Here is a 25,104-nt window from a genome sequence, read left to right as displayed (position 1 = left end):
GGTGCATGAGTTTGTCTTCATGAGGGGTTGTTTATGGGACCCTCAAACCGCACAGATATGAAAACAAATTGGACTGTGCTATTGATGGCCGTGGGCCAGTCCTCTACCTCTGGCTGCTAACAGAGTTAATTTGGAAGCTTTAAGGTGTTGACAAAAAATGAATCTTATTAATGCGTGATGCTTGGCCAGGTGTGAGGAAGAGCGGGAGTGGACATGCTCTGTCACTTCAATGTATCAGATCACAATCAGGTAGAAATATTGAAATCTTAGGAGATGTCCAAATCTCAGAAGCCTCCTGGGTGCCACCTGTTGAAGGCTACTGATGGGAGAAGGCTGCAGAAGGCTACTGATGGGAGAGACATTTCCATCACCTCATAGGGATTTTCTTCAGGGGTGGGTGCCCCTCTCCTAAGCAGGAAAATGCTGGTTAAGGTCATTTTCTGTGGTTCTTAAATAATACAGAAGGATAAAAGATATTTAAAAGTTTAGCTTAACACCTCAGATTTTATTATTTTTCTTTACCACTGAGGGAAATTTTGTTACTAAAACAAGAAAATATTCTTTTTGTCAAAACTGAGCCTAGAATTGCTAACTTTTGCTTCTATCTTCTCCGTGAAAAATATGTTTTATAATTTAAGGCTAAAAAATGAACTAATGCAAAACGTGTTGGAGGAATTGACTCTTTTATTGCCTGCATGTGTTACAGTAGCCTGCTGGTGCACAGCAGCATTGAAATTTGTTCCTGGAAAACATTCACTTTTTTGTGTTTTCCAAGAGTAAAATTGATCAAATAAATAAAGTACATTGCAAGGAAGAAGATTTTTATAGCTTAACCTCGGCCGCTGTGGGCAGGCGCCCCCAGGGCATCTCCGTATCCTTCAAGAAGGCAACTGGTGGTGGCTGGTTGGAAACTGGAATGTCTCAGGCTTAGTTTGGGTCTTGCTGGCCAAGAAGAAATAACACTCCCATTGGCCTGCGTTTTAATTGCCAGCTGTGGTTTGTGTCAATATATGCTGGTTTTCCAGACACCTCTGTGAATGCTGCCTGTTTGGAGAGATCACCCTTTCAATGCATTCATACACAAGTACATGGCTTTTAGGTGAGACAGCCTAAAATTTAAATACTTTTCAATTTTATGGACATTACATGTGGAAATACCTTTTTTTCTTGTTTTTCTAGGTAGTTTTATTTTTTGTATGTCAAGTGATATTTCCAACAAATTTGCATTGGTGTTGTACATAATTGCTCAGGTTTTTGATGGCAACCTGATGCCTCTTGCAACACACCTTGTCCTTATGGATGCCGTTCTCCTTCATCCCCAGCTGGACTATGTAATCAGCTCTTATCCAGACTTCTCTCAAGGAGAGAAACCAGCTGAGTAGTGGCTGTGCTATTTTAGATGGGGACCAGCTCTGCCTCTGGAACAAGAGCAAATAAAGGCTTTTGTTCACTTACAGCAGGACCTGTGTGATCCTCAATGTTTGAAAAGCAACCAGGCGGGTTGGAGAGACCACAGTCTGCCCAGGGCCGGCTGGTGCCACATTCCTAGGACAGCCCTCCCGCATTTTGGAGAGCTACCAAGTAGGTGCAAGCTGCTCCAGGACATGTCTCACCCAGCTGGTGGATACCTCCCTTAGCAGGGCAGAAAGAAAACAGTAGGAGTGAATTCTTGTTTTTTAATAGCATGGATTAACAGATGCATCCACTATTTTTTGCAACTCAGCTTCTCAGCACTGTGTCAGTTGAGCATCTTCTGTGTTAGGATCCACGTGCCTCAATAATATGTTGGAACAGGGAATGAGTATGTCATCTCAGGTTCATATCCCACCAAGCACTGCTTTGCAGAGGACAGGGATGTAGCTCAGCCTTCATAAATCATGTCTCCTGAACTTTATTGCTCTTGTCTTTGTTCTTTAATTTCTTTTTAAGTCCTGTGTTTCTAATCATCTGCCCCAGGTCAGTTATTTTGGATTTAAATCAAGATTATTTTAGACAGCTCTGAAATAAATGTATTGGAGTATCTGAACATACAGTGTTAGAGTTACTGCTGTGAAATCAGTTCATGTAGGTGATGGCTGAGCACAGGTAGACTGAAAATCAGGTCCACACCTGAACACATGCCTTTTTGTTATATTCATTTATGTAGTTATCACTTCCAACAACCGCTCAGAGGTGGAGGAATGAGAAGATGTTAAATCACTCCTGTTGTTATAAAATTGCAAAAATAATACATTTTCTCCACACCCCCTCACAAGCTTGATTGAGACTTAGTTTCAGCTACATCTTTGTTCACTTTTCAGGACCGATATGCCAGTGAAACCTATAGACTTACCCACCGTCCTTGCACGTACGCAAGCTTGGAGGGAGCTGTGCCTTCTGCACTCCTATGGGTAACATACAGATTGGGACATCCTGAAGGCAGCAGGCAATAGGCAGATTAAGGACAGTCTCAGTTTTTAGCCCTGACTTGGCAAAACATTTAATCATATGTTTTAACATTCAGCAGTTTTGCGGAAGTCAGTGGCACTTAGAGCACGTATTTCAACCATATGGTCGTTAAACCTCGGGCTGGAAGGGAGCTAAAGAGATCGTCGTCCAGGCAGAGTCAAATATTCCTAACCACTTCTGGCCAGTTTTCCCTAATTTGTTGTTGAAGTCTTTAGGGAAGGAGGTTCCCAGGAAGGTTTTTCCTAATATTTAACATCTCCCTGCTGTGGCCTATAGTAGGCTTGAAATACAAATACATACAACCCTTGAGTTTGGGTTGTATGTATTTGAAGACCATTATCACATGAACCTTGAAGAACTCTTTTTCTTTAACAGAATAAATGTGCTTCTTTTGAGCTTTACATCTAATTCATGCTTTCTAGGCCTGTGATCATTCTTGTTCCTCAGTCTCCAGCTGGCTCTCACCTCTTTGGAGCAATGCCCAAACCAGGCACATTAGTCCAACGTGGACCTTCCTCTGCTCAGGTAGAGCTGGACAACTAGGAGCAGCACTTTGCCACTACTAAATGGTGTCCCTTTTATTTCAAGTCATCGCTTCAATTTGTAAAAATTAGTTTGAATTCCCTTGCTCTTCTCAAAAGTGCTCCCAGCCCTCTCTGGCTTGATTTTAATAGATGCAAAGATAATAGCATTCTTCTTATTTCATAATCCAAGCCATTAATGAAAGTGTTTTATGGTGCCATATACTAGAAGTCCTTTTGGCTTGATGGTGGCCACTAAAAGCTAAACTCCTTTACAAAATGGAGATTAATAAAGACATACACATAAAAACGAAGCCTTAGTTTCAGCCACATTTTACTGGGGCTATACGTGACCTTTTTAAAATGGACAGTACAGCATTTTTCATTTTTATTTGTATTTTAAGAGAAATCTGGCCACAGATTATGAAGTGCAATCAAATTTATTATAGCCTCTAGCCTGTTTTGTAAACAAAACCATTAGTGAATTAATTAGATGGTGAGGAAAAAAATGCCATAATTGTCTTCCAATAGACTGACAGATGCATAATTCAGTTATTTATTAGTGGAAATTTCCAATTGCATAGCTATCCTTTTGTTCCAGCTATTATGAAGCTTTTTATTAGAAAGATCAGTCTTCTCTTTGAAATCCCTTAATTTTTATTTTTAATTGTCAGAAATCCTTTGGCCTCCTTCCTTTTGAAAGAATGGGCATTCTGGGTGCCGTCAAGGTGAAGAAATTGAGATTTAAGTGAGGGATTTGAAGATCAGGTGCCTGAGGAAATCCCACGTTCATCTGACAACAAAACTACTGCTACTGAGCTGAGCAAAAATGCTGGTTATGAAGATTTGGCTTGGGTTTTTTCCTTCCCTTCTTAACTATATACAGGATGCTTAATTTTAGTGATACTGTCAGATGGGGCTGGACCACTGCAGCGCTTTTTTTTTTTGTTTTCCTTTGCTTTTTAATTCTAATGGAATTAAATACATCCTTTGTAGATGGAAACATATTCTCAGGGCTTGTCTGTTAACGGAAAGGCTGTTGTCAAAGTTTGGAAAGATGAGATGCCATTTGTAGCCCATCAAATATTGTCAGAGGCTGGATCAGGATATGAGCTGTCAAGCCGGAAGCCTCGGCTCTGGTTGGAGGCAGGAATAAGACGGAAAAATAGATGCTATATTGCGGACAAAGCCAAACTCAGGAGCGGGGCCAGATCATGTATGGAGTTGGAGAGTTTAGGTCCATCTGTTATTTTCAAGAAACCACAGTAGAGAGTTTTTCCATTTGGTTTTGCATATTTTAGCTATGTAACCCTTCTTCTGCATTTACTTTATATTGGAATGATTTTATGCATGAAACAGTTTACATTCCTCACTGCTTTTTAGCCTTTTCCTTCTAGACATTTTTGAAAAATAATATTTACCTTTGGGCTTTATAGAAAGAAACAAATTTTTCCCAATGCCCTTGCTTATAAAAAACTTAGTTGTGCGTGTTGTCAAGCATTGAATATCAATTTTCAGTACAGGGTTCAAAACATAGAACTACAGGGTTTTAGCACAGTTCAGTATTTGTTTAAGCAACTTTAATTGTTAAAGAGCTGAGGTTTTCTAAGGACTGTGCATTTTTTAGTGTATACTTAGGTGTATTCATAGAGTGTAATTTTGCAATTTATTTTCCTATAGAGTCCCATAGCACTCAGATTGTGATACGATATTTAGTGCTTTCCCAACCAGTTGAATCTAGACTTTTGTAAAGAAAATAAGGTCACTGTCATGGACAGTTTTCACCCTGATGTATTTCCTAAAGACTTAATTTTTACTCCATTATTTTTCGTGCCATCTTAGGTCTTTTTTTTTTAGTCTTGACTTATTTTCCAGTCTAACCCAGTCCAATCACCTTACCTGTTCACACGCAGCATGCAGCTAACCCAAAACTAACATGATGTTGAGCACGAGGTGGAAAGGATATAGTGAGAAGCACTGGGTAGCATGCTTGTAATTTGGATATGCAAACCACAATTTCTGTGTAAGCCTTAGGTCAGGAGAATGGCTGGATCTGGCCTTAAGGACATGTGCAAAGTACCTTCAAAACCCTAATGGAGAGATCTGCAATACTGAGCACCACAGTAGGCTTTGAGACATAAATATGAGCAAGATATTCTCTCTCTTGCCTAATAACAGAAAATGCTGGGAAGAAAGCAAGTTGTAGAGCAAAGAGTATTATGATGGGGAAATCTATTTCATCCTGGAAGAACATAAATATATTTAGTACAAAAAGCATGCTGTATTCTTTTGCTGGGGGGGGGAAAGTAGCCGCTTTGTTCGTGCAGCAGCTCAGCTGTTGGGATTAGGAGAGCTCAGTTTACAAGTGCTGCACTCAGCAACAGCTGCTGCTATTTTTGTTGGTTTGAATGCATCTAGCTGGGAAATGGTGGAAAATAAAGGACCTTGGACATACCTAGCAAGCAAAAGCAATTCCACTTCAGCTCCTGAGCGCTGCAGTTGAGTCAGTTATTATTTAACATGATACAAAGATATTCACATTTCATGATAGCACTGATTTGTGGCTCCATTATATCCACATAATACACATATAGCAAAATGCACAGCTAGCAAAAAGTCCTTTTAAAAAGCATCTTTGTCATTATAGAGGTATCACTGTGCCTACACGGGGAGTTCAACAGGAGATGTGAGCAACAAGAAATTTGTCTGTGAGTCGTGGACACAAGAGTTCAAGAAAAGCTTCTGTCCAGCTCCTAAAGCTCAGTGTTACTGCCTGTTTAGGAAAAAGCCACATCTCCAGAGTAAACGAAATATTTTTTACTTGCACAAACTCTGCTCCCTGTGTGTGTTCCCATTTAGCTGGGAGCCTGGCCAGCTCCCTTAAAGATCAGCAGAAAAGGCTCATGAGCAAGGTTTTTGTGAGCACGGTGTCCAGACACTGTGAAAGTTCATGTTCAAATACCTTCATTATATTAGCGAGAAGAAATCTGGGGATTTTTATGTGGCAGACACCATTCCAGTTGTAACCTCTATGTAGCTGCCAAAATGAAGGAAGGATAAACTATAAATATAAATATGTGTTCAGCTCTGCTTTCATGTCTCCTTGGGTCTGTTGCTCTTTCATGGCTTCAAGGGTCTGCACAGGGTACCATAGTGGCAAATAATATCTGTAGCAGCTCCCTGGAGAAAAAAACATAATTGTAGGGCTTCTTGGAAAACCCATGGCCATGCAAGAGCTGTAACCCACAGGCACAGCATCTGCGGTAAATGGGAATTCAGAAAATTGGGAGACGTTCTTTGCTGTCTTCTCCTAGAAGATCATGCAGGAATAGACGACCAGATATGAATGAGATAAGTGCAGCTACAATAGCATATCCTCAGGCTAGGTATGGCACCTAGGTATGGCACTAGGTATGGCACCAGGTAAGGTTCAGGCACCTCACTAGTCTTCACAGAAAATAAATCCTTCTTTTGGGGGTTGTTCTACATCTATATCTGTTAATATTTATTAATGTTTACAGATTTTCAAGGTCAGCTTGCATTGTATCAGTTCAGCTCTCCCTGGAGTTGCACGGAAATGGCTCACATTGCAGACTATACGTAATACACATATACGATTTATAGTAAATAGAGACAGAGAAAGAGGAAGGATAAGAAACACACAGATACACCCATTTACTCTTTTTTTCCATCGAGGCCTGGATTTTGTCTCATCAATATCCATTTTCCCAGAAAGTCTGAACAAGCACTAAGGTGTAAAAATGTATTTATTTGTACGTGAATTATAGCTGTGTTAAAAAAAAATAAAAAAATAATCAGGCCTCGAGTGCACTGTGTGTTTTGGAAGTTGCAGAAGTTTATAAAGCAAAGCAACGCTTTTGGAGCAGTTCCAACATTTTCATATAAGCATGGGGAGCCCAGGAGAAGCGAGCTGAGGTCTAATGAAACAAGGACTTGGAAAAGCAGGAGAGGTTGGATCTCTTCTCTTTATCTTGTCTTTCTCCTTCTTCTTCTCCTCTCCATCTCTCCTTCTCCCTTTCTTTTCTCTTCCTCTCTTCCTTTTCTCCTCTGTGTTTGCATCTTGTCCCAATCTTGTAGCATTCCCCTTCTACTCAACTTGCTACCAAGACATGTTCAACCCCTTCATACTGAACTTGTTAAAGTTTCTTTACTGAAGCAGCATTATTTTCTCAATGCTGAGAAGTTAAATGTAGTCCTGTGAATTCAACTTATTAGCAGCAAAATGAAGCCCATTTCCCTGCCATGTCCTCATGTCCTCTTCAGAAGAACTTCTGGTTGAATGTATTTTCAGATAGTGACCCATCTGTTTGGGTTCGCTCAGGGGTAGCTTTGTCGTGATGACTCAGACTGCCAAAAAAACACCTGGTGCCATGGGAATGGGGCATCACACTGAAGCACAGCCAAAGAGGAGATGATGAGGTGATGACACCAGGTGAACGGCGCTCCCCAAGTGACATGCGACTGCAAGGCACGTGGGGAGAGGACAGCTTTGGGGCTGGCACAGAAGAGAGCTGCTTGCTTCAACTCCTGTCCGCTCTGACGTTGCAGGGCTTCCTTGCTTCAGAGGTCTGGAAGGGTGTCACACGTGGAGGGCAGGAATAGCTGCCTCTTCATGAGGTTGGCAATTGCTGTGAGCTTGTGTGATGGGAAGGGGCTAAAAGATGGAGGAGCCTGACTCTTCCCGTGTAGCCCTGTTGCATCTGCAGGTTGAAGATGCAGCCATGGCTCCAAATCTAAGTGTGATATCCCATCACCGCAGTGCTTGGACCAGAATATTTTGCAAAATATATATGTGTGTGTATTTTTATGTTATATTTATATTATATATGTATGTAAGTATATATGCCATATAGATTCGATATGGTTATATATTTCTATTTTTTGCATATAGGTATGTAAATATGTATATACAAAATACATATATATGCAAAATAACAGCAACTGTTTCTTATTCTTCTTCAATTGCTTCTACAATTGGCTCATTTAGTTATAAACAACATTTCTGCTGTTATTTTTGTCACTGGGATGCAGTTCATTTCCTGGATCCTGCAGAATGACCTAATTAATTAATTTTACCTCTTCTCTCTCTAGTTTTGTACATCACCTCTTTAAGGTGGTGGTTGGGCTTTATTTAACTGTGCTTCCTATTGCATTTTCTTGTCTTTTGGAGAGAAAATGTATTCCTCTTCCACAACTGAACAAGCTTATATTCTACTCCAGAGGTTCATTTCTAACAGAGAGGGCAAGAGCTCAGGCAGATTCACCAGGAGGGAGTCCGACCAGGAGAGCATCAGTAGTAACTACAGCTTTACAAGGATTCACTATTTTGGGGATTATTGCAGTAGAAAGGATGGCATAGGTCTATTCTTGGTGGAGGTTAGCTGTTAAGCCTGCTTTGCTTTTTGCAATTAAGTCCGTGCAAGTTGGGGACAGAATTGCAGACATGGACCATGTGTCAGAGCTCAGTGATGAGATGGACATAAAATGGAAAGCTGAAACATGTATGAAGGTAGAGAGAAAGGGAAGGAGTATACTCAGTGCTATGAATTTTATTTCTAATTTTTTCCTCCCACTGGGCCTTTCAGCAGATATGCAACTTTAATATTATCGTTGAATTTACAGTGGCCTTGATGTTTGCTCTTACCATCAGTGCACTGAATCTCCAAGAGAGATCATTTTGGAGATTTTTGTGCTGGTGAAAGGGCAATGACTGGGTAAGGTCAATACGAGGAGAGGAGTGAAAAAAGGAGGAGGGAAGGGAACAGAAATTCTTTTAACTTGCAAAAAAAAGGTTGAGAGAGGTGGAGGTTGGTGGTTACCCTGTGTCGATCTTCTTAGCAGCTCGGCTGCTCTCGGAGAAGAGCAGTTGAAACCCAAGGCTCCAGCAGGTCTCCACCAAATCAATAGTGCTGGGGCCTTTGAAATATAAGATGTTGCTTCCAAGTGAGTGAAAGCTGATCTTGTGAGCTGTGTAACAAGGATGGCTCCTTTGTAAACTGCCTTCCATGGAAAACTGCATGCTTTTCCCTTTTCTAAAGCATTTGGGAGATTTTGGTGGTGGGTTTCTTTGGGAGGCTGAGCTTCCTGCCCAACATACCCTCCTCCTTCTGAGACGAGAGTCAAAATCCTTGTGGCTTCTGTGGCTCCCTGTGCTATTTTCTCATTATAATTGGAGAACAGGGTGTTCTCAGCAGCCTATTCTCAGCTTCTCAATATTAATCCTTTTTTTTTTTTTTTTTTTAATAAAAAGTCCAGGTGATTCCTGGATAGTTTTTTTTTCTACTTTTGAAATGAGATTGGAATTAGACATGGGGTTTTTTTCTATTAACTGTCATTAGCTTAATAGTATAAATTACTGTTTGTAAAAATAATAGAAATGAACTGGAGCTCCCCAGCTTTACATCATAAAAATAGTCCTCACAGTTACCACATTTGGCAGAAACACCAAAGCAAGGGGAGGACTCAGGCATGTTGAAGAAGGAGGAGAAGTTTGCAGGATTCATTTTCCAGGTGGACAACCAGGTGATCCAAAATGTAAGCCTTAGATTTTGTACTTCAGCAGCTTGTTTTGGTGCATCAGCACATTTAATGCAAATTAACCCCCCCACCGTCTCAAACTCTCGCAAATCCTCTGTGTTATGAAGCACGACGGGAGTGGGAATGGAAAATGGATCTAAATTCTCCTGTGGCATTAGGTCAAAGTCTTGCATTAGCTAATTGTAGCCACCTGATTGTTCTATATTTAAACATTTGTGGCAGTGATAACATTATCAAACACCAAATAAAACCACTGCCTTCTGCTTCCTCATAGTAATTTCCTTTCCTGTACTTGTTTTGAAGCTGTGCAAGTACGTATAGGAAAGCAGGTTTCTTCCCCAGACTCTCCATCATGTGCCCAGGCATCCCTGAAAAAACAGTAATTAATAAAAGAAATAGCATTTTTAATGAAAGACACAAAAATTAGGTAGTCAGAATCCATGGTATGAAAATGATAATACCAGAAGGGGACACACTGGGATTTATTCATACTAGACTTTATTATAAAATATTGGAATTTATTCATCTGAGCCTCCACCAGGTTGTTGTGGTTATTTTTAACTCTGATGTCTAGTACAGATTAACATTAGGAAAATAGGAATTTATGTTTCAAGTAAGTTTAGAGTGCTAAATACCTTCTTTTTTTCTTTTTTTTTTTTTACTGTTTCATGAAATTGACCAAGAAGTGTTCAGAGTTGCTACTGGAGCTACTTTCTTGGTTCCACTGTTCATTATTATTTCTCTGTGGACAACCCAAACTTAAAAAATACAGGCTGAAAGAAAACAAATCTGATCTGTAATATCTAACAGGGATTTGCACAGACTTTTGTTTGAAATAATTTATGTGGCAGCTGATTGTGCTTATCCATCACCAGATGGACAAGTCTGATGGGAAACCACGCTATCTGGAATGTCATCAGAAGCAAGAGGGATAAGTTCTCCAGAAGTATATGCTTAGTCATACTAAACCTTAATTGATTTTTTTTTTTTGCAAGATTTAGTAAATTCTGCTCAGCCCAGATTTTACCTTAACTTTCATCATGTCTTCATTCCCTCTGTGTCACCTCATTTCTCTCCCTGCTCCCGTGAAACAGCCTGGTTTGATTTAGATTGGATAATATCAAATAATTTACTTCAAACAGTTGAACTAAAGTCCATATGCCATTTATTCAAAATGAAACAAAACAAAAAAAACCCCAAACCCTAACCCCAAAGCAAAAATGTTTTTATCACTTTCAGTCTGCCATAAATGCAGAATTTCCTTCTGCTTTGAGCTGTGGTCAAACCACATAGCAGAGGCAGCGCCGTGTAGCACCAGTTCAATAAATAACTGGGCAGCTCTACTGCATAGATGAGGAAAAATGTTTTTCTTTATTTTATGTGGATTATTTAGGTCTTTGTACCTTATCTCCCTGAAGATTAAATGGCAAACACGGGCTTCATGCAAAGCTAACAACTACAAGTCTCGGTGTAAAATGCAGAATAGTGCCTTTGGAAAAAGAAAAGTTTCATGTGGGCTTGGAAATGCTTGCAGCTGTGGGGAAAATAAGAAGCCACAACTCTGGGGACCGAAACCCCAAGTGGTTTTAAAACAGATAGAGGAATACATGCATATATATATACATATTGAAGAACTTAGGATGAAAACTTTGCATGGGCCATGGATGGGTGGACTCTCATTTATTAGGGTTTATTTCTGAATCATTTGTGGTGGTGTTGGAAATCTCTTTGCCAGCTGAGAATCAGCCTTTTGGGTTTCATTTCCTTAAGCTATATGTATCTTTGTGGACTTCTGAGTACCAGTTTGATTTCTGACAAAGACGGGGTGCTGAGGGTACCATCCCTCCTTGCATTTTCCCTGCAACCTGAACCATTACATGAACAAAGCAAATGCAGAGGAAACTGTTCAAGGTTATGGTATACAGCCTGGGGAAAGTGTGGAAGGTGCCATGTCTCACATCAGCCTGCATTTCTGTTACCAAGAAAATATAAAAATAGATATTATATTAAATAAGTTGCAATTGCATGAATGTTGTCTCCTAACCTAAAAGGCAAGCTGGATTTCTGTTGGGGCTTGATGACAGACAAGCCACTCGTCTGCTGGCTGAAGCCAAATTCCTACAAGAAAACCAAAATAGAAGTTGCCAAATGGCACCTCTTACTATAACGGGGGAAAAGCATTTAACTGGCAATATTATTGTAAGCAGCTGCTGGGGGAATTTAGCAAACTAAGAGGCCTGGTAGGTCAATGAGGAGGTTCCTTTCTCATTTGGTGGTGACTAGGAGGGGATGGCCAAGATGGAAAGGATGGCTGTGATCCAGCTATCTTTGGGATGGGTACTGGTCCCTCAGAGCGGGCTGGGGATGGCTGAGGGTTCAGAAGTTACCAGGGTTACACCGGCAAGCAAGCAAACAACTCCCTTCAACCTTGTCTCAGGAAATCAGGCTAAAAATAGTTTGCTGAGGCTTAAGGTTAAAAGTAAAGATATGACCAAGCAGTGCTGTTGAAAAGCTAGCTCCACTCATCCTCTGCAAACATCCAAGGACTGCATTTCCCTGCCAGAGCTGGTGCATTTGTTACTAGGTATAGGAAAAGGCTTTGTGGAAGTTGTACATTAACTAGTAACATCTTCTGACCTGAGAGTAACACTGACGGTTGGGTTTTTCCTAAAACACATGGAGTTTTAGAAACAGCTTTTCAATTTAGCAATAGGCAAAGTATTTAGAATTCTGGTTCATACCAAAGTGAAGCTGATGCCTGAAGTGGTGAGAGGAATTATTTGAAGGTAGGGTGGTGGGATTAGTGGGTCCCCATGCAGTTGGACTGTCACAGTTTGGCGGGGGGGTGCGCCCTGGTTCTAACCAGTGCATTTGCCTGCTCTACCCAAGGTCCAGCTGAAAAGTGAAGAATCGAAAACATTTGCCATGAAAATACTGAAGAAACGTCACATAGTGGACACGAGGCAGCAGGAGCACATCCGCTCAGAGAAGCAGATCATGCAGAGCGCACACTCAGACTTCATTGTGAGGTACCATCCCTCCTCCTTATGTGCTTCTGTGGGGTAGCAAAGCACAGCCGATCTCAGCATTTCATGCAACCACACAGGAATAATCCATCCATTGCTAGAAAAACACTTTAGCCATAGCTTCCCTGAAAGGGACTGCAGATACAGTGCAAGGAATAAGGTCTTCTCCAGGCCAGCATGAGATTATTCTGCCCATGGAGGATGTCTGCCCAAGCATAAACTAGACTCATGTCTTAACTGGTTTGCTTTGTCCCCATGCCATGCTCACATGGCTTTGTGGCTCTTGGAGCAAGCACACCCCCAGCCTGCAGCTTGGGCAGAGCTTGCTGATGCCAGTGGGCGATGCTTCATGTAGACATACACAGTGTGACTCAGCATCACCCCTGCTCAAGGTTAACATTCCTCTTTTTTCTGAATTTCTGAATTTTCCTTCCCGCAAAGGGAAGCTGGAAGGTAGGGTTTAATCTTTTGAGATCATGCACTGCCATGTGAATAAACAGTTGTATCCAGCGCTTCTCTTTAGGGTGTATTAGATAAATCCAGTTCATCCCTTGACTTATCATGGGCAAATGTGCTAAAACCATACCCCTCCCCAAAACCTAAGCAGATGCAGTTCTTCAGTGAATAAAATCAGGTGCCAGGCATTTTTGTTTGTTTTAACCCTAATAGCGAAGTTCTCTAACTCTTCAAGGATTGCAAGTATCTGTTAGCAGGAAGCAGAGATGGTTCTTTATATGGTTTAGGTCAGGATAAGAGTGGTGGGTGGTGAGGACCTCTGGCAGAGCAATGCATTTCACCAAGCTGGAGGTATCTAAAAGGGCAGCCTCTCATCTAAGCCAAGGGTGCTAAGTCCCACCCTCAAAGAGATGCCTGAAGCACTTGCCTTTTGCTGGAGGAGATCAACCCCGCTCCCAAAAATTGCTCCAGAGAGACATACTAACCCAGGGGCGAAACCAAACCCCTATGATAAAAATGCAAAGGCAAGTGTGTGGCCTGGATGGCCACCCATCAGTCACTAAGGGGTGTTTCCTTCCTGGGCTGATCCCTGGGATTCCCCCGGAGCCCACGGCTTCGCCTCTGATTCATGGGTGACAACTGCAGCCTGACACCCTACCCAGCTGCAGTTTCCTTCACGCTGTAATATTCGATTCACAAACATGCCGCTGTTACCTAGGCTAGAGCCAAATATACCTTGCAGGCTATTTAAGCCTATGGATTTATTTTCTGAAGCCTGAACTGTCTTGGGATGGGGATGTAAAGGGAGGTGAAGTGCAGAGCCAGCCAACTGGAGGGACATTTTGACACCATATCCAGAAATACCCCCTCCTAAATAAGAAGCCCGAGCCTGCAAACGTTTCCTAATGGAGCCACTGATATTCATAGCTAATAAAATACATACTTCTTCTTTCCCACTTTTATTCTTTCAGTAGGCAGGTGAAAAAAGGATATGTTAGCCATAGGTCTTTTACTTCCATATCATGCAATAATTCCCATCCTTTATAGTAACAAGTGTCCCTTAATTATTTTTAATACCCCATGGAAATCCTGCACTGGGAAGGGACTTTCTAAGTCATAAAGTCCAACCTTTTGCTATTGCATGTGCCGCAGCTAGAAAATCCTCGCTGGTTTATCAAACTCTGCATCTGGTTTTCCCCCTTGCTTCTCCTTTTGCATGTCCACGGGGATTTGAAGTTGCTATAGTTTCTATCCTAAAATTATTCATAATCTGTTTGTACCCTTTCTTGGGCCAGCTGGGATAATATTTTTCTAGGTGCTATGGGCAGAAATCTCATCACTTTGGTAGATTAATTGTGTTTTGAGATGCCGGGTGAAAGGTGGGTTTAAAGTTATCTTGGAGCAAGGACACAAACTCTGGGATATCAGAACAGGGAACACAAAATTCCCAAAGAACCTGATTATTTTCTTTCAAACTTATGACTGCTTGATCTACTGAAATACTTCAGTTTCGTCATATATAAACTTTGTGCTTCCATTACAGTTGATAAATGATATTTGATTTTTTTTCTGCACATTTTAGGCCAGATTTGAGGCCCATAAAATCTTCTGGAAAGCAATTCTTCAGCCCTTGTTAAAGGCAACCATAACAAGAGAAAGTAATGCCTTATTTCAGGAACATTTAAATTACTGAGCAATTAAAAATATTTAGTTACTCAGATTTTGGATTCTTGAATATGTAGGTTTTCTGTAAACCTTAATGTAGATGAAATGTTTATTAAGATAAATTATATTTTGTCCAGCTGAAAGAAGTAGGGGGTTTTTTGTTAAACCCATTAAATTTTAACCATATGAAATGGTCAGTAAGTTTGTTCCAACTTTTTCTGAGAAGCGTGTTATAACTGAGGTTTTAAATGTCAACATAGGTAATACTACAGTAAGGAAAGTTCTGAAACACTGGTTTACTTTTTTTTCCTTTAAATTTTGTAGTGGCTGCAAACAGTACCTTTTAGCTACAGAATATTGCCCAGGTAGATCAGCACTGAGCATATTCAGTACCCAAACTCCTGCCTACATCACAGCTGCTGCTGCTGGGATGTTTTTCTATTAAACATGCCAATAATATAGCAGGTAACTGCTGGTAAGCTGTGTGCTGGATGCTATGCAAATGCAGACAGTGGACAAATGTTGTCTAGCATCGTGATGTGAAAGCATATCAGAGCCAAGCTGTAACTGCCGGGGTGTTTTGCCATGTACCTTAAGTTAATATTTAACTGAATGCCTTCAAAAGGAACTGAATCCTGCTGTGTTTTCCCCTGGTCCATCACACAGCTCCATAAAAGAGATTAATAACTGGATTTATCACTCACTGGGAAGAGCTAGAATCTGCAAAACCACCTGTTTTAATTTATATCGTGTTGCATCAGCCCTTTAATTTTTAATTCTTGGATATTCCCATGAATGGAGCAATTACACCATAACAGAGTATCTCTCAGCATCCCCTTCTGCTGCGGAGCTCAGATATTTAAAATTAATTTCTAAACAGTGCAGCTGCAAAGAAACCTTTCCAGTATCCACATACAGCAGGCTCGTTCCTGCAGGCAACCTGAACCAATATACCCACACATGTAACGAGAAGTACAAACGTAGTTCAACATTAAAATTAAATAAAACAGCTAATACTGAATTCCCTATGTTTATTTCCATAGTTTTATAGTTCCATTTGTTTAATATATCATATTAAACACAGAGCACGGATTTTACCACACAATTTAGATTGTACTTGAGAAGGAGGGCAGGTTCATAAAGCCTGGCCCATCTATCCCTTTAGGCAATTTTTCCTCCACATTCAGTCCCTGGGAGGAAGAGGAAGAGCACTTTTAGATACCTGCATCTCCGTGGGTTCTCTTTAAACTCTACCAAATCAGTGGGTTTAAGTTCTGAAATGAATCACAAATTGGGTTGTGCTGCTTTGAAATGACCAAATAGAAGGAAGACTGCCGATCTGCAGCCGGACTCTGTAGCATGAAGAATAAGATGATATGGATGTTATAGAAAATGGTAGGAAAACTTCTCTTTCAAGCACATCTGGAAAGCCAAGTGTCAGATTATGCCGTTAGAAATGGCAGATTTTATATGTAGCACCCAGAGTAGTGGTAACTTCTTCTGAGGTCCACGATACACTTCACCACTCAGGTGCCCATCTTTTTCTGTTGAAATATTTCCCACCCAAGAAAATACATTGAAATGATCCCCTTAAATGTAGCACTAGCTCTGAAAGATTACCCTTAGTCTTGTGGTGCTTCCTGTGATGAAGCCCATGGTCCGTGAGAAGTGGGAATGATTGGTGCCTGCACTTATATTGTGGATTTATTTATGATTTTTCTCATTTGCCAATGACAGGCTTTACAGGACGTTCAAGGACAGCAAGTACCTGTACATGCTGATGGAAGCCTGTCTAGGTGGAGAGCTCTGGACAATTCTCAGGGACAGGTGAGTTATAAGAAACTATTGTCCTGCAGGAGTATTTTCTAGTATGCCTCCAGATAACCAAAGGTCTTTATTTTTCACGAGCCAAATCTGGATCTTACCATGCTATGTTTGATTTAAGACCCCGGAAAGGTGAGGAGCTATTTTTGTTCCGATGTAGTTGACTAGAGACAAAGTGAACCCAGTTATAACTGAGAATAAAGACTGATTTAGGTTGTATCCAACATGTACAATGCTTTATGTAAGTGGAGACTTATCCAGAACTACTTTGTCACGGCCTCTCTGAAAAAATGAAGGTAGTCATGGTAGCGATGGTAGTCATGATAAATTGCACCTACGACAAGTCTTTGCCCTTTCCTTGTGTCTTCATCTCTAAAGGGCATAGGCGTCAGCATATTTTAATTGTAATCAAAACAATTAATTAATTAATTAATTTAATTTTTAATTACCTAGAACAACAACCTTTTGCAACCACAGAAATTACGGCTGTGTCCTTGGTGCCCACACTACTGTTTCTCACATTTGGGAGCCTGGCTGGAGGCTCAGGCACCTGATTGGGAAATGTGGGACTGTCTTAAGGGTGACCAAGACTTTGGGCACCATATATGATGGCAGAGAATGACCCTGCAGGGTGCGGCCACGCATTGCAGGAGGTGCAAATGTCAAGGCCAGTCTCACTGCCTTCCTGCAAGACACGCTCTGGAGATAGGATCCTTCCAGGGCAGCACCTTTAGGTATTGTTGCTGTGGCCGTTTTAGACTCTGGACTTATAAACCAAGGCTCTGAAGTGGCAGTGGCGTTAGTGAGAGTTCACAGTTGCGAATGAAATCCATGGGAAAGAACATTTTCAAGGTAAAAAATGCAGACTTCTTCAAAGTCATCTGAAAAATCACAATTTCCCACCCCAGAGAAAGACCCGCATTTTTCATCTCAGTGTTTGCTCCGCTGCTGACCCTCTGTAACTGTGAATAGCAACATCCACCTCTATCACAAAGGCACTGTGATAAGTAATATCTATTAATATTTCTTAATATTTATGACACAGTCAGGTATGATAGTGATGAGCAGGAGGAAATCAATAATTCTGCATGGGCTTTTAGTCCAGATATCACATATTACACGAGGGCCGCTCATCAATGTGGGAAACAGGATCATGCATCAAATCCACACTCTGCAAGGAGCACTACGCGGTTGGGACACAGAAATGCCATGGAAAAATATAGTTAGGAAAGCATGTAATTACATACCATGTCGTACAAGCAAATGTGGTCGTGGTATTTCCTGCCTTGGGAGGGTTTGACCTTGTGGTGTTTGGTTTTGGTTGTGTGTGGGTAGGTGGCAGGTGGGTTGCACAGGTGTGCGTGGGACATGCATGTAGTACACCCACGGGGCAGGAAAAGATGCGGTGAATCACATGTAACTATATAATAGGCTCGTAATTGGAACATCATTTAATTAAATTGGGAAAGTGAAAGAAATGCAATGGAAAGATTGATCGGAAAGCAAAGATTAAATTCTTTATTAATTACCTAGAACAAATTTTTTGTAATTCTTCCTTTTCCTAACAGCATGCCTTCTCTGGACCATTAAAACGAGAGCCGTAGCAAAGTTAGCAGGTGCCAGGTTGTATTTTTCATCGTCTTTGTCAGAGGCTGATAATTTCATCTTTAATTCTCTCGGCTTTAAATTGTGGTTCTGCTGCCACCTAGCTTAGACAAGCTTCTGAGCGCAGCCAGCTCCCACCACATGCTGCCGGCGGGCAGGGGGGTATGGTTTGCTTTGGAAAACTGGTTACAAACTGGTGCTGAAACGAGGATCCAAAACTGCAGTTTATGCTGAATTTGCAATTAACACTTCAAGTCCCAGCAACAGTAATTTTTCTGCCTTTTGTCTTGCTTATGAACATTAGTACAGGATTTCTTAATCTCCACAGCTCAAAATAGCTTTATCACCCAAAAGTCAAAGATTATAATAAAAAATCACCTTTTGCTTGCAAGATAGTGATTTGTAAATTTTACTTTTGTGAAATGAAATCATAAAATAAAACCTAAAATATTTTAGATATGAATGTTTGGTATGAAAGTGGATTGAAGGCAAAGATGCTAACTTCAAAAATGTAAATGCAATTAAATTTACATATAGAGGTGAGTTCAGCAACAGGCACTTTCCAGGTATTAGAATGATTCTACTAAACTGTATAGGTATTTTAACAGTAGGGTGAAGTCCAGTAAGGGAAGAGATCTAATCGCTTTATCCCCTTTCCCTCTCTCATTTTACGTAGAGGTTCGTTTGAGGATTCGACAACCAGGTTTTACACGGCGTGCGTGGTCGAAGCTTTTGCCTATTTGCATTCCAAAGGGATCATTTATAGGGACCTCAAGCCAGAAAACCTCATTCTGGATCATCGAGGTTATGCCAAACTGGTGAGTGCCTGCAACGTCTGGTTTGGTCAAAAAAAGTCACTACTACTATCAGACAACTAGTGCTAGGGGTAGAAGAGAATACAGGATTAGGCATAGAGGGTCAGAAGCAAAGTCCACCCAGCCCAGGGTCCTGTCTCTGATGGTGGCCATCAGTAGATGCTGAGATGAGATCAGGGCAAGGGTGTCATCACCCATCACCAGGATGTTTTCCCTGCCTCCAGCAGACTGAGTCTCAGGGTACAGCTGAGCTGGGAAACACTAATTCTGGCTTCAAATTCAGGTCTGTGGTCATGAAGTGGAAATGTTTAGAGAAGAGCATCAAGATAAATCCATCCAGCTTTTGGAGCTACGGAAAGACTAAAAAATAACTTGAAAATAGGTGTCTTAAAATATTGGTGGGAGAGGGAAGCTTGCATCTGTGGGCTTTATAGGTGACTGGTGAAGCAAATTTTGCAAGCTACTGTTTCTGTGTCAGGTCCTTTGTGTAAGCAATAAAAAAAGGCATTCTTAATGGAAATATTAATCATGACCCTGTCATGGGTTAATATTTATAAATAAATATATATGATAAATTGTATTAATATTTATATTATTTTATAATTGATTTATATTAAAATATATTAATATTTATACATAAATGTATATAATAAATTATTATTACTAATTGCTCTGGACTGTGTTGCTGAACTGTGGCCAATACAGCTTCTTGCTTTTAAGGGCCACTTGTGTTTTAGCACCAATAACACACCTGATTGATCTGTGCAAACGCCTCTGGGACAACTGCGTAAGGCTCTGCCTGAAACTGCTCTTCCCAGAAGGTCGTGGTCCTTCTCGTTCCTGTCCCCCTGCAAGATCCACCTCCTCAAACAAGGACGGCAGCATGTGCAAGACCTCCACCCCCCAAATTAGGGAGTTACTGATGGGTTTCACTGTATTGCTTTGTTCACTCATATTTTTTTGCCTCAAAAATCACTGTAGAGGTGCCCTGCATGTAAGGTACACATCAAATGCCAGGTGACACCATGGAGAGGGGGAGAAGAAAAGAAAGACTTCCCTTGATGGGAGGTGCTGGAGGATCTGGGCACTTGGGAAGTCATCAACGAAGGATGGGATGCAGCTCTCCTAAAAAGAGCTGCATCCAAGAGGGGCTGATGCCCTCCCTGAGAGTCACAGGGGGGCCAAGGTCTCTGCGTCTTGGCTTGGGGACTATTCCCACCTTTGGGAAGGCAAACTCAGGAGTGGTGTCAGCAGGTGGGAGCAGTAAGCCAGACCATCACCATCATGGACCTTTACGGCCTGGTGGCTGCCCCCATGCGTCACTGTGATACTAAGCCTAATGAATGACATCAGAGTTTATCCTCTACAGCATTTCACTAAGGCTGGGTGGTCCAGCAAGGTGTTGGATGATTGGGGAGGATTAGGTGCAGGACTGTCCTTCTCCCCACCCCAGAAGGATCTGGACCAGGGTTTGTGCTGGTCCCATCACCAACCCTGAGCTCCTTAGACGTTTTGATCTTTGTGGATACATCCATGATAGCATAAGTGTCCCAGATCCCTTGTGGGACTGTGACCACGTAGGACATTTTGCTCCTGACCAGCTCAAGGTGTAGGAGCATCTCACAGCCATCAAGGGACAGCAGAGTGTGCTACAGACTACGGCTCTGGGCCAGCACAGTGCCGAGGCAGGGAAGGGCAGAGTGGGCAGAGCTAAAAATACAGTAAGCCTGTTAACCTGAGCTCTGCCTGGGCCCCAAAGGACGGCTTTGGTTGCCAGTATAATATGATTTTCCATGCTTGCCGGTGCCATAGGGGCACTGCTGTAGGGGCACGCTGAGGTTTGTGAGCCCACCAGCGCGTTGCAAGAGACTCAAGCAAATTGGGAGGACACTTGTACTGCGTTGCTCTTTATATTGGGAGACAAATCTGAACTGTTCAGTAGATGCCAAAATGGTCAGTATTTAGCCTAAATAGTTCCTTGCTCAGGTTAAGGCTGGGAGTTAAAAAAAAAAAGACAAAAGCAAAATAAATCAACCTGAGCTGTGAATGATACAAAGTTACATCTCCCAAGAAACCCTCGGTGCTGGCATTTGTTCTTCTTCCTTCATGAGAATCTTCCTTTTATATTGTGAAGGATAAATCAGCGAAAAGGTCACTGGAGTTGCCTGGTTCTGGAACAACCCATGATGCTTTAGTTAGGAGAATATTCCCACGAGGAAACCTCCTTTCTGCTTTGCTTCACTTCAAGAGGAGCAGAGCACATGGCTGACATTGCCTCTCGTGCTCTGCCCTGATGGTACTCTGCTCCCTTCCACAGGTCGATTTTGGCTTTGCAAAGAAAATAGGATTTGGAAAGAAAACATGGACTTTTTGTGGAACCCCAGAGTACGTAGCCCCTGAGATCATCTTGAACAAAGGTCACGACATTTCAGCAGACTACTGGTCACTGGGAATCTTAATGTATGAACTCCTGACTGGCAGGTATGAGCATTGGGGCCAGCGCTGCTGCTGAAAATAGATCCACATATTTCTGCCGTTGTCACCCTGATTAGGCGAGGGGAAGGCTCAGAGCTGGTGTGTGCTGTAGCAGCACAGCACTGTGCTGCTGAACCTAATAATTAGTTTTTCCACTTTAAATCACAGCTTCCATGCAGGCCTCTCAAAGGGCAAGACATGAGCAGACTTTTTAGGAAGTGCTGTGAAATGACACCCAAAATCTCATTTTTGGCCCTGTAACTATAACTGAGAGTGAGGTGAACGTGGTGGGGAAAGTGTTTGCAATTCAACCAGGAAAGTGCAGTGATGGGCTGCCACACGTCTGAAAAGGAGGAGGTCGACCTGACACCGTGGGGACTTGAGTCCCTGTATCCATCCCTTCCCTTATTTAGTTTTAGGTGTATATATTACTGCTCATGTTGGCAGTAGCAGCTTCCTTGCACTTCCTCACCTCATCCCCCATCGCTCACTCCCAGGATACAGGAGCTGGAAAAGGAGCCATCACCTCAACCTGCTTATCCTTCGGGGCTAGACCCAGGCCCCTATTCTGTTAAACCAATGGAAACCTAATTAATCCCCACTGAAAGCATATCACAACATCAAACATCAAACAGCATAAGCCAGCGAGCGTTGCTCGGACCCTTGTTCCTCGGGCTGTTGGGATGTGGGCCATCATAGAAGTGAGAGGTTTAGCATGTGTTGCTGCAGAAAAAATTACTTTACTCTTTGGTACTTCCCTCCAGCCAGCACCACTGACACTATCAGAGCTCCTTGGCTGAGAAATGGTTAAGATCAGAGGAAGCAAAGCATTGCTAGTTGTCATCTACCTTTTCTGATTTCAGTAGGGAACTATGTTTTGCTTTTTGGGTTTTTTTTCCTTCTTTAATCAATCTTCAATGCTATTTTAAAGGACAAGCTTTTAATCTTTTTCTTTTTCCTCTCCCCTCTGAAGTCCCCCTTTCTCAGGCCCAGACCCCATGAAGACCTATAACATCATATTAAGGGGAATAGACATGATTGAATTTCCAAAGAAGATTGCCAAAAATGCTGCTAATTTAATTAAAAAACTATGCAGGTAAATGCATAAAATATAATCACCTTAATCTTATTTGCAAAGAAATTAATCATTCAGAAGGATTAAAAAAGTAACCAATTTGTTATTCATTTTATAGGGACAATCCATCAGAAAGATTAGGGAACTTGAAAAATGGAGTGAAAGATATCCAAAAGCACAAGTAAGTGTCTTCTCCACTATCCATCAGATCCAACCCACAGAAACATGCATTTCAAACACTTCAATTTTCAGCAAAAAATACTCTTCTTAAACTCCTTTGGCCTCTACCTTCTAGTGTGCTTTAGACTCTAATTGAATTTCCATCAGAATTTTTTTCCCAGTGCTTCGGTAATAGATGCCAGCCTTGCGTATGAGCAAAACGCGTTGCACAATGACCATTGTACTTTAATTACTCTACTGCAGAAGAGCATTTGGAAGCAATCCAACTCGGCCACTGCCTGTTTGGATTTTTTTGTTTGTTTGAGAAATCACTCTCCGAGGTTTTCCTTGATTTCCCTTCCCCCCCAGCCCAACACGCTTTCTGTCTACCCGTAATGTTAATTCATCATCCCTTTTGTTCTGATGGGAGAGAGTTGTTAAGTGATGTCTCGTAAGTTTTCACACTGCTGGAGGAGAATAACAACAAGTTAGACACCCATCGCAGAAGCAGGTTATCTCATCCATCCATGCTGGTCCTTCTCTTCTCCCATCCCCAAAGCAACAGAAATGGGTTGGATAGACATTTTGAGATGGACAGACTGAAGGCTCAACTCAGGGCTCATCCACCCACCTAAGCTGCTGTAGCTCGAGCAAACCTGAGGTGACCAAACCAGGAGGAGGACATCCCTGTGCATGCCCTTAGCTCCCAATCTCATACGAAGAAAGGACATTAAGGGTCTCGTATGGGAGGCATTGACCCTATAGGAAGGAAAGAGCAGCTGCCAGGACACCTGCAGTGAGGAATGGTTTTCTTCTGAGCATTGGTAATTTGTACTTGCCATGGTATCACCATTGGGTTGCTATACACACTTCATTTTGGGTCCCAAAAAACATATATAAAGATGAGAAGGAAAATTATTAAGGCTAATTGGACAATTTGAAGAATATGACTGCAGGAGATGAATCCCACTGTTTAAGCAATTTAAATTTCATTTTGTACTACAGCGAGATTTTCACCATATGTCTAACTACTATTCCCTCCCTTCTAGATGGTTTGAAGGCTTTAACTGGGAAGGGTTACGAAAAGGGACACTGACACCTCCTATAATACCAAGTGTAAGTTTTCCTACTTATTTTCTCCTTCCTGGCCAATAAGTTTCTCTTACATGAATGTTGTGAGCTTCGGGCACTAATATGCTGTAGGTAAGTGGCAATAGCATGTGCTTTATTTCTTCTGAAGATGCTTGAAGAAGTTGCGTTAGAGACATTTCCAGCTATACTTGGTCTCCGGGCAGTCTCTTCTAGGAGAAGGCAATTTAGGGAGGGCATGACTGCAATGAAATGCCCTTTGCAGCAGGAGATTGGGGCAGGATCACTCACTATTACATGTTTCTCTTCCTCACCTGCTCCACTTGTTTCTTCATCTACTTTTCACATTTCACTGGAGAGCTGCCACTTTCACACCTTCTCTCAGATGTGTCCTCTTTCTTTTTCCTTTATTCTTATTTCTTTTGGCAAGGCAAGTGGGATTTGTATGCCATCTCCCTTTTCTTTTGCATTAACTTTTCCTTCTATCTTTTCTTTTGTGCTTTTCACCCTTTTTTTCCCGCATCCGTGTCCTACATGAAAAGCCCTGTTACCACCTAGTTTATGTTTAACTGGGAGCAGACGCGGAGGGACAGCTCAACTCATTTTCCTTTGGAGCAAAGCTCTTGCTTTGATGTCTTTGTGAGCTCTTTACCCACAAAGCCCGCCGCAAAGGGAAACCAAACAGGATTAGCTGATAGAAATTACCTTGGCCCCTTCTGTTCTGCAGCCTCCCCTCCTTGTTTCAACTTAATCCCTTTCTGTCCTTGCCTCTCCCACGGGATCACGAACAGAATGACATTAGCAATCACGTTTAATTGCACCCCATTGCTCCATCCGCCCATAGTCCTGCACCTTCTGTAGCAGCAGCAGGCACAGCTCCAGGACTAAATCTACCATCCCAAAGTTTTCTTAGCAGCTATGAAAGAGCAAGAGAGTTTTGCATCCCCCCTGCTTTTGCCCTATGGGCTGCAGAAGTTACTGGCAGTCAGTGGGAGAAAGCAGGACTTTGCAAATATCTGCCTAAAGCAGGATGCCCAAAGAACATATAAATGTTTTATAAATCAAAACTGTGTTTTTTCTGTTAAGCTTCTTTTTAATGACTACTAATTTGTCAGCAGTAGTGCTCACCACATTTCAAGTCAGTCAATAAAGTCAAGTTTGCTCCTTTACATTGAGTTTCAATTCCTGGTTTACCTGTGCAGGATGTCAGTGTAGCCTGAAAATGCCCCAATATGTTTCTCTAATTATTTTTAGTGGATTTTTAGTTTAGTAAGAACATTTCCAATACTGCTTTTACCCAATATACATATGGACCCTGCATGTCTAACCCTCAGACAGCACAACCAGCAGCAGTGACTTCAGCGGTATCTGCTCTCTATGGGCATGAA

General features: G+C 41.7%; 1 protein-coding gene across 2 annotated transcripts in view; it reads left to right on the top strand.

Moving 5' to 3' along the window:
* PRKG1 (protein kinase cGMP-dependent 1) overlaps positions 1–25,104 on the top strand; it is a 529,338-nt gene that overhangs the window by 495,530 nt on the left and 8,704 nt on the right. For both annotated transcript variants that reach the window (XM_075505445.1, XM_075505444.1), the window contains exons 11-17: positions 12,417–12,556; positions 16,412–16,501; positions 18,780–18,921; positions 21,236–21,399; positions 22,367–22,489; positions 22,587–22,649; positions 23,677–23,743. In XM_075505445.1, coding sequence (XP_075361560.1) covers positions 12,417–12,556; positions 16,412–16,501; positions 18,780–18,921; positions 21,236–21,399; positions 22,367–22,489; positions 22,587–22,649; positions 23,677–23,743 — 789 coding nt within the window. The remainder of the gene's footprint in view (positions 1–12,416; positions 12,557–16,411; positions 16,502–18,779; positions 18,922–21,235; positions 21,400–22,366; positions 22,490–22,586; positions 22,650–23,676; positions 23,744–25,104) is intronic.

Source organism: Mycteria americana, chromosome 6 (genome assembly GCF_035582795.1).
Source record: "Mycteria americana isolate JAX WOST 10 ecotype Jacksonville Zoo and Gardens chromosome 6, USCA_MyAme_1.0, whole genome shotgun sequence".
Lineage (NCBI taxonomy): Eukaryota > Metazoa > Chordata > Aves > Ciconiiformes > Ciconiidae > Mycteria > Mycteria americana.
This window is presented reverse-complemented; position numbering and strand designations above follow the sequence as displayed.